Here is a 13,100-nt window from a genome sequence, read left to right as displayed (position 1 = left end):
GCAGAACGTGTTTCTTGATTTCACCAAAAACGAGAGAAAATGTACACATAAAAGCTAAACAAAAAAATAAAAAATAAAAAAAAAATAAAAGGAAAAGAACCTGTTGTTTTGAACACAAATTGCGGAGAACGTGTTTCTTGATTTCACCAAAAACGAGAGAAAATGTACATAGAAAAGCTATACAAAAAAATAATAAAATAAATAAATAAATAACAGGAAAGGAACCTGTTGTTTTGAGCCTGAAACTTAACTTGCTTATTCCACGTACACTGAGTGAGGGTGTGTTTTTTTTTCCCCCCCTCTCTGCTCAAAGCCAGGAGTGAAGAGCTGAAGCGACATGAGTTTGGTTGTTTGTTGTTGGGGTTGTTGTTTTTTTTACCCCACCTTTATTCATTTGCTTGTTTTGAATAATTCATTTGTTTCTTTCTTTCTTTCTTTTTTTTTTTTTTTTTCCTTTTTTTTACGGAAGTGCGATTAGAACGTTGGGAAATGGAGCGGGTTGTTTCGTTCATTTCTGTCAGTGAAAACAAAAGCAAGCAAGCAAGCAAGCGAACAACCAAACAAGCATAAACTGCCATCACTTTTTTTCATTTCACTTTGATTTCAACTTTTTTTTGTTGTTTGTTTGTTTTATCGAACAAAGTTAGTATCCAATGTTAATGAATGAAAAAAAAAAAATTAAGTGATCAACAGACTGACTATATTATCATCTTTCTGTTGCTGCGGTCATGTTGCGGTACTACAATTAAAAACATGAATAGATAAAAATGAAAGAATGAACTGGTGAATAAATGAATAGGTAAACGGATTTAATGAATGGATAGCTAAACAAAGAAATGAATAAATAAACAAACATCAAGTTCAGTGTAAAACTCTGCAAATGAATCATATAAATCCTGGAAAAATCATATCTAATATTATGATTATGATAATGGTGATGATGATGATGATAATGATTATTATTATTAATATTATTATTATTATTATTATTGTTGTTATTATTAATTGATTGATTACTTATCATCATTACTATCATGATCGTAATTGCTTTTACTATCATTAATCATTCATATCCTTAAAAAAAAAAATGCTCCTGTCTTCACGGGCACAATGTATCTAATTTGGCCTTCAATATTATTATTATCATTATCATGATTATTATTATGGGAGAAAAAAATTAATGATAATAACAACAACAACAACAATAATAATCATAATTTTTTCTTCTTCTTTTTCTCCCACACAGCCACAAACTGAAAAAAAAAAAAAAAAAAAATCCCAAGCCGTTCCTCCAGCATTCACTCTCCATGACGAATGGGCTTTTACGTGTATCACCCGTTTGAACACATGATTCTAAACAGGTACAGAGCTTTATGGCCCAGTCTGTGAAAACCCAACACAAAAAGAAAATCGCCATGGACGATGTCTTTCAGTGTCCAGTCAGTGTGTGGACAAGCAGAAAAGCGTGTTCATTTATTCTGATTAAAAAAAACAAAACAACCTTTGATTAGCAACGAGTGTCCTGCAGAATTATTTGCCTGAAGAGTAAACAGCCAAAGAAGAAATCGTTTACTTAAAAAAAAGGGAATAAACAGAAAAAAACAAACAAACTGCCATCCCAAAACAGACAAAACATTCATGATATATCTATGTATATATGTATATATATATATATATATATGTGTGTGTTGATATTCTGTATTTGTTTTTGTTCGCACTTCGGATTTGTTTTCTCTGTGTGTGTGTGTGTGTGTGTGTGTGTGTGTGTGTGTGTGTGTGTGTGTGTTTGTTTTGTTGTTTTGTGTGTGTGTGTGTGTGTGTGTTGTGTGTGTGTGTGTGTGTGTGTGTGTGTGTGTGTGTGTGCGTGCTTGCGTGCGTGCGTGCGTGTGTGTGTGTGTGTGTGCGTGTGCGAGTGTGTGTGTGTATGTATGTGTGTGTGTATGTGTGCGTGCGTGCGTGCGTGCGTGTGTGTGTGTGTGTGTGTGTGTGTGTGTGCGTGCGTGCATGCGTGCGTGTCTGTGTGTGTGTGTGTGTGTGTGTGTTCCTTTGTTTTCCCATTCCTTGCGTGCTTGTTACATTATAGCTGGTTTACATGGGTGCTGGATTTTCTGTGTTTACATTTTCTGTTTTGCCCTGACAGCTAAACTATATATATATATATATAAGTTTATGCATGCTGATGCCACTTCCGTCACCGAAAAATAGCAACAACAACAACAACAGCAGTAACAACAACAATAACAACAAAGTAACATTCCTTCATTTGGTAAAAAAAAAAGAAAAAAGAAAAAAAAGAAGAAAAAAGCAAAAAAATAAAACAAACCCGCAATCCATGCTCAATCAGTTGTTAGTGATAAAATTCCAAATAAAATACTGTTTTAATTAAAACCACCACAACCATCGCCACCACCACCACCACCACCAACAACAACAACAACAACAACGGAACATTCGTTTCGTCCGTGGAAAAACAACAACAACAAACAAAACCGCACTCCATACTCATCAGACCCCCCCCCACACACACACACACACACCCTCGGCCCCCAAACCCCCATCCCTCCCACCCCTCCCACCCTCCACCCTCCTCTCTCACCTGGTCCTTCTCCACGAAGTCCACAAAGGTGGTCCTCTCCACTTCAATGGGCTGGCCCTGACGGTCAAAGAGGGCCAGCACGAAGTGGAAGAAGTTGGACTTCCGCAGGTTACTGGGGGGCTGCTTCTCGAAGTGAGCACGGCTCAGCCCCGCGCTGAAAAGAACAGAAAATAATAATAATAAGAATAATGGATACTTGTTGAGCACTTTCCTCCCTGAAAGGGAGCTCAAAGCGCTTTACAATAAACATAAAATACACACACATCCACACACACACCCACACACGCACATCCACCCCCCCCCCACACACAGACACACACACACGCGCGCGTGCACAAAGCATTCAAAGACTTGTCACGCCTGTTACATTTTTTAGACACACGCACACACACACACACACACACACACACACACACACACACACACACACACACACACACACACACACGAAGAGTCTGCATGGATTATAACTGGAATGTCATTGGAAAGGGATGTATCAGTATTTGTATTTGTATTTCTTTTTGTCACAACAGAGTTTCTCTGTGTGAAATTCGGGCTGCTCTCCCTGGGGAGAGCACGTCGGCTACACATCAGCGCCACCACCCCCAAATCCCCCCACACCCCTCCCCCCCTTTTGTTTTTTTTAAATTACTTTGTGCAGTATCAGTAACTCAAGGAGGCGTCACTGCGTTCGGACAACTCCATCCATATACGCTACACCACATTTGCTAAGCAGATGCCTGACCAGCAGCGTAACCCGAACGCGTTTAGCCAGGCCTTGAGAGAAAAAGAAAGAAGAAGATAGAAAGAAAGAAAGAAAAAAGTAGGGAGGGTGTGGGTGGTGGTGGATAAAAACGGAAATCGCAAGTAAGAATGAAAAAAAACTAACAGTAATTGTGTGTGTGTGTGTGTGTGTGTGTGTGTGTGTGATTTAAAATGTGTGAAAAGAACGTATCTTTTTTGTTGTTGTTTTTCTATTTTTTATGCCAAATTTGGTTTCAGGTGATTTAAGTATTTCCAGAGTAAATGACATTGTTAAAGTTTACCACGGACACACAAACACAAACACAGGCACAGACAGACAGACAGACAGACAGAGAGTGAGTGAGAGAACCGAACACCGGGTTATTACTTTGACTTTGTTTACACAACTTAGTTTTAAAAAATATAAAAAGGATGGATACTTACAGCACTCTATCCAGAACGCTGCGCTAGGTGCTATAAGGGAATTCTTTTTAAAGCTATCGAAATATGGATACTTAAGCACTCTATCCTGCTCTAGGCGCTAAAAAAGGAGGCCAACAATAAGAAAAAGTTATATTAATAAGAGTGAATACTTATCGATTAGCACTCTGTTCCGAAAGCTTGCTCTAGGTCGCTTCGCACAAACACACAACATTCTACATCACTTTAGGAAGAAAAGGTTAAAATAAGGGATAGATGAGAGGGGAGGGGGAGGGGGTGAAAGATTGAAGGCAACGAAGAAAGAAGAGAAAAACAGTAACGGAGAGGATGATAAAGAAACCGGGAACACGATAAAAGGAGAGGAGGGGAGGGGAAAGGAGAGAGAGAGAGGTGGGAGGCTGGGGGGTTGGGAGGAGGGGGGCAGAAGAGAGGGGGGGGGGGTACTGAGAAAGGTTCGCTATGCAGTTTTAACATAGTATTCCGAAAAAAACAAACAACCCCCCCTCCCAAACACCCCCACTCCCCCCAAAAAACCCAAAACAATAACAACAAAACAACAACAGCAGCTGTACTCTCACATGTAACGGAAAAGAACTGCCATCAGTGATCTACAGTATAGCAACAAGTAATCAGTCAATAAAACTAAAATCAGTTCGTAAACAAATGGATAAAAGAACAAACGCGTAAATCTCCTTCTTCTTCTTCTTCGTTCGTGGGCTGCAACTCCCACGTTCACTCGTATGTACACGAGTGGGCTTTTACGTGTATGACCGTTTTTAACCACGCCATGTAGGCAGCCATACTCCGTTTTCGGGGGTAAACGCGCAAACAAAAGTGGAAGTAAGACGTTTCAGGAAATGAACTACAAAATTTATGTAGATGAATTAAATCAGAAAGGGACAGAATAGGGCCAGTAATGCAGAGCAGAGCAGAGAGGAGAAGAAATCAATGAGACACAAACATTGAGAGAGAGAGAGAGAGAGAGAGAGAGAGAGAGAGAGAGAGAGAGAGAGGGGAGGGGGAGGGTCAAATCAATCAAGTGTAACGCCAGCAATCAGTGAACCAATTTGAATTAGTTACTCGGTGAATCATATCGCAAACCTTTTTCTGTTGTTTAGATTGTGGTAGACTCGTGTGTTCATTATAGGAATGAACGAACGAAAATAAACGAAAGAATGACTGAACTTTTTCTGACTTAATTTTAAAAAAAGAAAAAGAAAAAAAAGAAAAAGAAAAGTCCCATCATGCTCACGCTCCTCTCTCTCTCTCTCTCTTTCTTTTTTATTTATTTATTTATTTATTTTTTTGACAAGCATTTCGTTTCTATGCTGCAGAAGTGGTTTTTTTTTTCTGCCATCAGTGCTGTTGTAACATTGTTCAACTTAATCTTTCGATCTTAATTACTCGAAACCAATTTTTGATTGTTCCAATAATGATCATTTCACATGATTCATCAACCGTGGTTCAGTGACTATCAAAACAAATGCCTTATTTATATATAAATTGATCTCTGATAAATAAGTTTAAAAACGACAGCGTAATGTTATGTCTTGGTTGTCTGCAATGATAATAATAATAAATTCATTATCATTGTTATTGTTATTATTATTATTGTTGTTATTTTTATTATTATTGTTATCATTAATATTATTATTATCATGATTATTTCTTGCAAACCTCAAAACACACATCCAAGTTCCTATTTACATATCGCTCTTAATTTGGTTAGTCTTGTTAGAATGACGGAGAAAATGATTTTTCATCGATGAACACAGAAGATAACTGGGATTTTCTCATCTCCATTTACGTTTTCTCTCCCTTTTTTTTTAATTTTAATTTTTTATTATGTCTGAAAAGAGGTAAGGTTTTCATTTACGCATAAAATTTACATGGTCTTGAAAGACTATTTTGTGAGGTCTATTACATTTAGGAATTATATTCCTGCTATTGTGTATGTTTACAACAAAAACAAACAACAGCAATGATAATGTTAATAATAATAATAAGCTCATGGCAAGGAAAAAGAAATAAGATTATAAAAAAAAAAATAAAGAAAATTCTTCAAGCAAAAAAATTCTTCATGCTAAAAGAAACAACAACCACGTTTATATTTGATAATCGTTAGTGGTATACAGTGGTGGTAATAACAATAGCTTCATAATTCTATTTCATCGTTGGTAAAAACAAAAAAAAATAATTATGCGCCCAGGACTGTTTAAAAAACAAAAACAGGAATAGCGCCAACAAGAACAATTGTATTATATTCACGGCGATATAGATAAAATAATGACGCACACATTGAAATTAAGAGTTCACAAACATGAACAACAAGTACACATTGTATATATTTTTCAATGCACATGCGATTGTTCGGCATCAAACGAATAAAGAAAATGTTATTTAACGCAGAAAGTGGTATCTTAGAGGCTACAAAGAAACGGAAAACACTACACCCGGCCACCAGTAAATAAAAGAAGAGACGCCAACACACGTGTCAAGTTCTGGAATAACGAGTTGCTCTGAAGGCAGTAATTCTTAATCGCTTATGATCTTGTTTTGAGACTTGTTTGTTATGTTTGTTAACTATGTCAAAGTTGCCGTATCCCTTTCGCTGTGTTAACCGATAATTTTTTTATTTTATTTTTTTTAAACCTGCCGCAGTGTGGGCGATAAACATGATTTCAGTTCTCGGCGGGATATCCGAGTCAAAACAAGCGAAGTGTTTGTTTTGAAAATAAACAGCTGTCGTGATGCGTTTTTGCTTGCGACGTTTTGCCCGTGAGCTATTATAATGCCCTGGTTCAGTTGAAACGCGCAGTTCGGTTTCTACTCCTAAAAAGTGGCCTGTGTTTATTTGTTTATTTTGTCACTCATTCTTTTTTTGTTCTTTTCATTTTTTTTTTTAATTTGCTGTGTAGCAGCAGATGCAGCGTTCAGTCGTGCTTGTAGTAAATGGTTCGGACCAGGCACAGTGGCGGAGGTGGGTGGTGGTGGTGGTGGTGGTGTTGGTGGTTGGCAGGGAGGGAGGGGGCGGAGAGGGTTAGAGAGATGAGGATACAAAACAAACCATGATGTTTTCCCGTCCTTCTTTCTCCTAATTGAATTCTCCTGTCTGTCCGTCCGCCAAGTTCTCTCTCTCTCTCTCTCTCTCTCTCTCTCTCTCTCTCTCTCTCTCTCTCTCTGTGTCTCTGTCTCTCTCTCTCTGTCCGTCTCTCTCTCTCTCTCTCTCTCTCTCTCTCTCTCTCTGCCCAAACCGTCACATACAGGACTCTGGGATCAGTTTCCACTCACTGAGGGGTTTTTCACACTGTATATCATCAGCCCATACTGTCAGTCAACACACCCCTGAGGCTATGGGTCCCCTGGGTCTCATGTCTTATGCATGGGCGGTAGAAAAAGGAGGGAGGTGGAGGAGGAGGAGGAGGATGTGAGGAAAGGGTTGGGGGGTGATGGTAGGGAAGCAAACGGCGAGAGTGGCGCTTGCACTGTGTTAATGGCAAAAAGGAGACACGGCAGTGTTCTTGATCGAGGAGGAGGAGAGGAAGAGGAAGTATAGGAAAGAGGAGGAGGAAGAAAGGGAGGTTGTGGGTGGGTGGGTGAGTGAGTAGGGTAAGGGGGTGGGTAGTAGTACCCTACCCTCCCTGGTAATAGCTTAGGACAGGGTCCTTTCCAGGGGGCGGCATCTCGCTTCAGTGCTATCGATCCTGACACCGGGGCGATCTTCTCTCTCTTGTCACCAGCCATCTGAGCTGCAGGCCGTGAAGTCCCCCCCCCCACCCCTGCTCCCCCTCCTCCCAGTTAACGGCTGGTGTTTGTCTCTTGACCAGTATATCATAGTAATAGTGGTGAGACGTAAAAGTAGGAAGGGAAGCGAGCATGTCTGGGTATGGTCTGGGTGGGACAGGGTGTGGGGGGGGTGTGTGTGTGTGTGTGGGGGGGTGTTTAGATGGAGACACTAAATCTGCCGGGAGAGGAGAGTAATTTAGTAACACTGATCGACCACACTAAAAAAAAAAAAAGAAAAAAAAGAAAGAAAGAAAAAAATATTTAAAAAAACACACACAAACAACGAAAACGTCAACATTAAAGAACAAGGATCCATAACTGGGTAGATGGAGACAGTAAATCTGTCGGGAGGTGGGGTGGGGGTGGGTGTGTGTGTGTGTGGGGGGGGGGGGGAAGTAATCAGCAACAGTCATCGACCACACTCCAAAACAAACAAACAAACAAACAACAAAACCGCGTAAAAATAAAAGAAGAACAAGCATCCATCACTGGTTTACATGGAGACACAAAATCTGTCGGGGGAGGGGGGAGGGAGGGGGAGAGGGGGGGGGGGGGGTCAGTAATCAGCAACAGTCATCGACCTTACTCCAAAATAAACAAACGAACGAACATTAACAAGTCGGACTGTTTTTGTGTGTTGTGTGTGTGTGTGTGTGTGTGTGTGTTTTATGTTTATCTTCCGCACGAAATACGCTGCTTTCCGATGTTTCGATCTTGTAACGCTTATAAGAAATTTTAGCGAATGTGTGTCGGGATGTTAAAGAAGCGTGTACTTAATCGGTATAAATCTTTCGTAAAATGCTATGGCTTTCATCAACAATTTATTTATTTATCCCCCCCCCCCCCCCCCCCCCCCCCCCAAAAAAAAAAAAAAAATTCACATAAGCATGTAAGCATGGATGGACGCGTGCAAGCACACCCACACCCACACCCACACACACGCGCACACACACGCACGCACGCACGCACCGCAACGACAATAAAAAAAGAAAAAGAATAGCTACCCACCCATGACACGCTCCCACTAATAACACACAACACACACACACACACACACACACACACACACACACACACACACACACTGTCCTTAACACAAAAAATCTTACCATCATAAAGTTCATTCACAATCATCCGTTTTTAATAATACTGCAATCGCTAAGGGTTTTTTTTTTTTTTTCTTAATGTCACGTTCCTGTAGCAAAGGAAACTTAGGCGTACACACAGAAACTGAGTTGACATTCACGCAACAGTCAGTATCCTGGGAATAGAACTAAAGTGACAAGAGTTCTTGTTTCTCATTGATTTATTGTCCCTAGCTGTATCTCAATCGGGGGGTAAACTGATGTTTGCAATTTGAACAAATATTTTAGTCGACAATTACTGATAACTTCTTTCACATTAATTTATTAATGAGTTGCTTTTTTTCCCGACGGTGTTTCCACACATAGTCTATCTATCTATCTATCTATCTATCTATCTATCTATCTATCTATCCATCTATCTATTACCGTGTATGTTGTTGTCAATATTTGATCAAAGCATTTACCTATCCAAGATCAAACAGGGTCGTTTGGATATGAAACAAATAGAATTAACTTCTTTTTTTTTCTAATAAAGTAAAACGATAGAATTATTCTTTTAATAAAGTAAAACAATACAACGCAAATGAAAACAGAAGAATACGTGAAACAAAATACAATAAAACAAGCAAAGCAGATAAAACATATCCTACGAACCTCAGAACATAATTTATCATGTGAATGTGTCATAGGAATGTCCCCACTGTTAATTTAGGAACTCAAGAGCGCATAGTTTGTGTCAGTCCTGCGGGAAATCGGAGTAAAGCATCTTTCCAAAGGACACAACACCATGCCGAAACGGGGCCTGGAACTCTTGATTACTGGCGAACACTGACTGGATCAGAAGTCCAGCGCCTAATTAATCAATTATGCCACGGCGCTTCCTTAATTCCTAGCCATGGGCAGTATGTAAGCACAGCATAAAAGACACGTACCAGTTCTGACACTACCACTTTTGTTACAGTCATTGTTTTTATGTAAACCACATGAACTTTGGCTGTTAATTGAGGGTATACTCTTTGCCGTTCACCGTTCAGTTATTGACCACTTATTTAACGAAAACGTTAAGGGTCTATTTAAAAAATAATAATCACAATAATAATCTGTTCTCAACTTTCGAACGTATTACGAATAGTGTTCAAAATAACGTAACGTCAAAACGCGAGATACATTTCCACATAATGGAAACCCAAGCCATACACATAAGACTGAATGATACAGAAATAACTCATCACGCCACTTAAATTGCAGAAATTTTTTTTTTTCATCTTCATACATTGGTCTTATTGGTCCTTTTTTTTTTCTTTTTTTTTTTAACCCATCGCGTTAGTTATCTGGTCATGCACGGGAACATCGAAAAATCGAAACGGTTCAAAATTACAGACATTTCTTATTTCATTCTACATCGCTAAATATTTTCCTCGTTTTATTTATTTTCTATAACTAAATTCTCTCGAATCGTTTCGTTCCTCGACCTAAAGAACACTCTCTAATCCACGGAAAGCTGACAGAAACTCTTGAAATAGTAACAATCAACAGCTTGTTTGTTTTCTTTTGATTCTGGAGAGCTTTTGCACAAGTCGATGTTGGCTTTCGGTATGAGTTTATAATTAGGAACCTCTAAAAACGATCAGGCTATATTTCGTTTATTTGTCTATTTTTGTTTGATGAAACGACAAACAACAACAACAACAAAAGAAAACAAAACAAAAAAACAAACTAACTAAAATACACACAAACACTCAGACATATCTCCGTGGTCACACACAAGTTGAACTAACTGTTTGAAAGACAGTCTGGTTGGTGGTTAATGTTTTTGGTTTTTCTTTCTTTCTTTGCTTGTCTCTGTAGTGCTGCAGAATAATTTTAAGTTCCGATATTTATTAAATGGATTTGTTCCATAACATTGTTATCAAACTAGAGAGAGAGAGATAGAGAATTAGAGAGAGGGAGAGAGAGAGAGAGAGAGAGAGAGAGAGAGAAGCAACCCGTGTATTATGGTCTTTCTTGGTAAATGAAAAAGTATCCAGCACTTGCGTTGTTGAAGACTATACGCATCTACATGGTAGTCTGTTCACCTGCATTTCTTACTGTTTCGTTTGTCTCTCCTTTGTGTATTTTATTAAACAGACGTGATTGGTAGTTATAAAAACTGTGAACTGCAATCGGACATCGCACATTGGCCTATCATGAACTTTCTTGTAGTTACGATTAACAGCGGATACTCGAACAGTTGTTTTCGTAGCGAATAATCCAAATCGAAATCGGGGAGCAGATAGTTTATCCTGCTACATCAATTTAATAACAGTCGCAGGTTGGTGGAGCACGATATGACATGACATGACATGACATGACTTAGGAATAGCCAGAGCAACACGAACATAATAATATCCTTGCAAACCTGACGACAGCGATTATGGGGTTTGAAAAAAGTGGACAGACAGAATATAGAGAGGTTAAGATCACACACACACACACACACACACACACACACACACACACACACACACACACACACACACACACACGGGACATGCCTGTCCCCATGTACGTAGACACAGACACATGCACACACCTGATTTAGGTATTTTACCTCCACGATAAAAAAGAAACCACAAAGGTCGCAGAATTTGCCTGGGTGATAGTATATGCATTGACACTGAAACGTTTTTGCAATGAAACTTTCGTGAGTGAGACAGGAGAGGAAAAAAAAAAGAAACATGAGGGAAGAGAAAACCGAGTTAGGAACATCAGACGAAGACAACCTTCAGCTGTTTCAATTTGTACATATGTTCGTGTGTTCTTCAGTTTAACGTCTCTTCACATAGAGTGGTTTTAGACGATCACATGCGTGTGACAGGCTAGACATTCCAAATATATACACTGCAAAAAAAGGTATCTTTTTTGGTGTTTCTGACATCGAATAAGATTCTGTTTACACTAGGAGAAAGAAGAAAAAAAAGACCATGTGAATCAGTGGCGTGTTTAGCAGAAATGTGAATCGATACAGTGTTTGGCAAAACATGTGAATCAATACTGTGTTTGAAAAAAAACAAAAAACAAAAAAACACGTGAATTAATACTGTGTTTAGCAAAACATGTGAATCAGTACTGTGTTTAGCAGAATTGTGTTTGGCTAAACATCTGAATCAATACTGTGTTTAGGAGAAATGTGGATCGATACTGTGTTTAGTAGAACATGTGATTCAATACTGTGTTTGGCAAAACATGTGATTCAGTATTGTGTTGGGCGAAACATGTGAATGAAGACTGCGTTTGACAGGCCATGTGAAACTCTTATATATATAATACACAGTGACTCCCCACACAATGAACGCCTACACAGTGAGAAGCGAGGACTGAAGCCAAGCCGAGCAAGTCACCTACCTGCCCCCGCCCTGGTCGATGACTGGGGGCTGCATCCAGTTCCTGATGGCGGTCAGCTGGGAGTTGAGCCCTTCTTCTTTCATAGGGGACAGGGGGGCCCGACTGCCTGCCGGGGGGTGCTCTGGTTCTCCGAGGCCGAACATACAACACTCCCTCCCTCCTCTGGCACCCACCGACTGCTACTATACTGCTAGTGCTGGCAGCCTCCCTGCTGCTGCTTTGACCACGGCTCTGGAATCCCCGATCCTCCAGCATCCGTCAGAGACTCGGGGGGTGGTGGGGGGAGGGCGGACGGTCGGTACTTGCTGCAAAAAAAACAACAAAAAAACAACAACACAAGCGGCGAGGGGTCAACACTCGTCTTGATTCCAGTCAACACACACACCCACGTTGGTTGCCAGACTCCTCAGGGGTGTGCGGTCCGTCAACGAGAACAGCGACTGTGATGAAAAAAGATGCGGTAGATCAGCTTAAGTCAATGTCTGGTGGCGCGGGTTAGTAGTGTCAGTTTGGGCAGGTCAGGGTGGGTAAACAGGGCAATGGCTACACTCCAATCCCCCAAGAAACACTGACAGCAGCCCTGGCGCTCGGCTCGATACAGTTTCTTCTTGACACGGCGAGTCATCCGGCGGTGGCGACAGAACTCCAGTCCCTGCTCCCCAAAGCGGCGGCCCGGTTGGACAAGGTGGGCTAAAAACGGGGTGAAAAGTGATAATTCCGTTGATAAAGTGGTCCCGGGCTGCAAGGCAACGGGGGCAGCGGGGGCCGGGGTCCAAGAAGAGGAGAGGTCAGTGGCTGATAGCGGCTGGCGTGCTGTTGAGGTGGGAACAGGTCTCCATAGAGCACTGCTGTCACTGCCGTTCCCAGCGCTCCTCTCCCCAAGCGTGGGTCGTCTTCGCTGCTCACACTCAAACCGCTTGTCTCCCCGGCGATGCTCGGGCTGCTTGGGCCTCCTCTTCTCTTCCTCTTGTCTCTCTCTCTCTCGCTCTCTGTCCGCGGGCCCGGCACCCAGCTACTCTATCTCCAAATCTCCCTCAATGAGTGTCTGCCAGCACTGAGTCGGC

At 40.8% G+C, this 13,100-nt stretch overlaps 1 protein-coding gene across 1 annotated transcript in view; it reads right to left on the bottom strand.

The window, feature by feature from the left end:
* Positions 1–12,237, bottom strand: part of LOC143276965 (transcription factor collier-like) — a 108,271-nt gene extending 96,034 nt beyond the window's left edge. The window contains exons 1-2 of the mRNA XM_076581660.1: positions 12,037–12,237; positions 2,597–2,750 (exon numbers count right to left, since the gene is read on the bottom strand). Coding sequence (XP_076437775.1) covers positions 2,597–2,750; positions 12,037–12,179 — 297 coding nt within the window. The 5' untranslated portion in view covers positions 12,180–12,237. The remainder of the gene's footprint in view (positions 1–2,596; positions 2,751–12,036) is intronic.
* Positions 12,238–13,100: the final 863 nt, after the last annotated feature.

Source organism: Babylonia areolata, chromosome 2 (genome assembly GCF_041734735.1).
Source record: "Babylonia areolata isolate BAREFJ2019XMU chromosome 2, ASM4173473v1, whole genome shotgun sequence".
In the NCBI taxonomy this organism is placed as follows: Eukaryota; Metazoa; Mollusca; class Gastropoda; order Neogastropoda; family Buccinidae; genus Babylonia; species Babylonia areolata.
The sequence above is the reverse complement of the archived record's forward strand: the minus strand, read 5'-3'. Positions and strand labels throughout refer to the sequence as shown.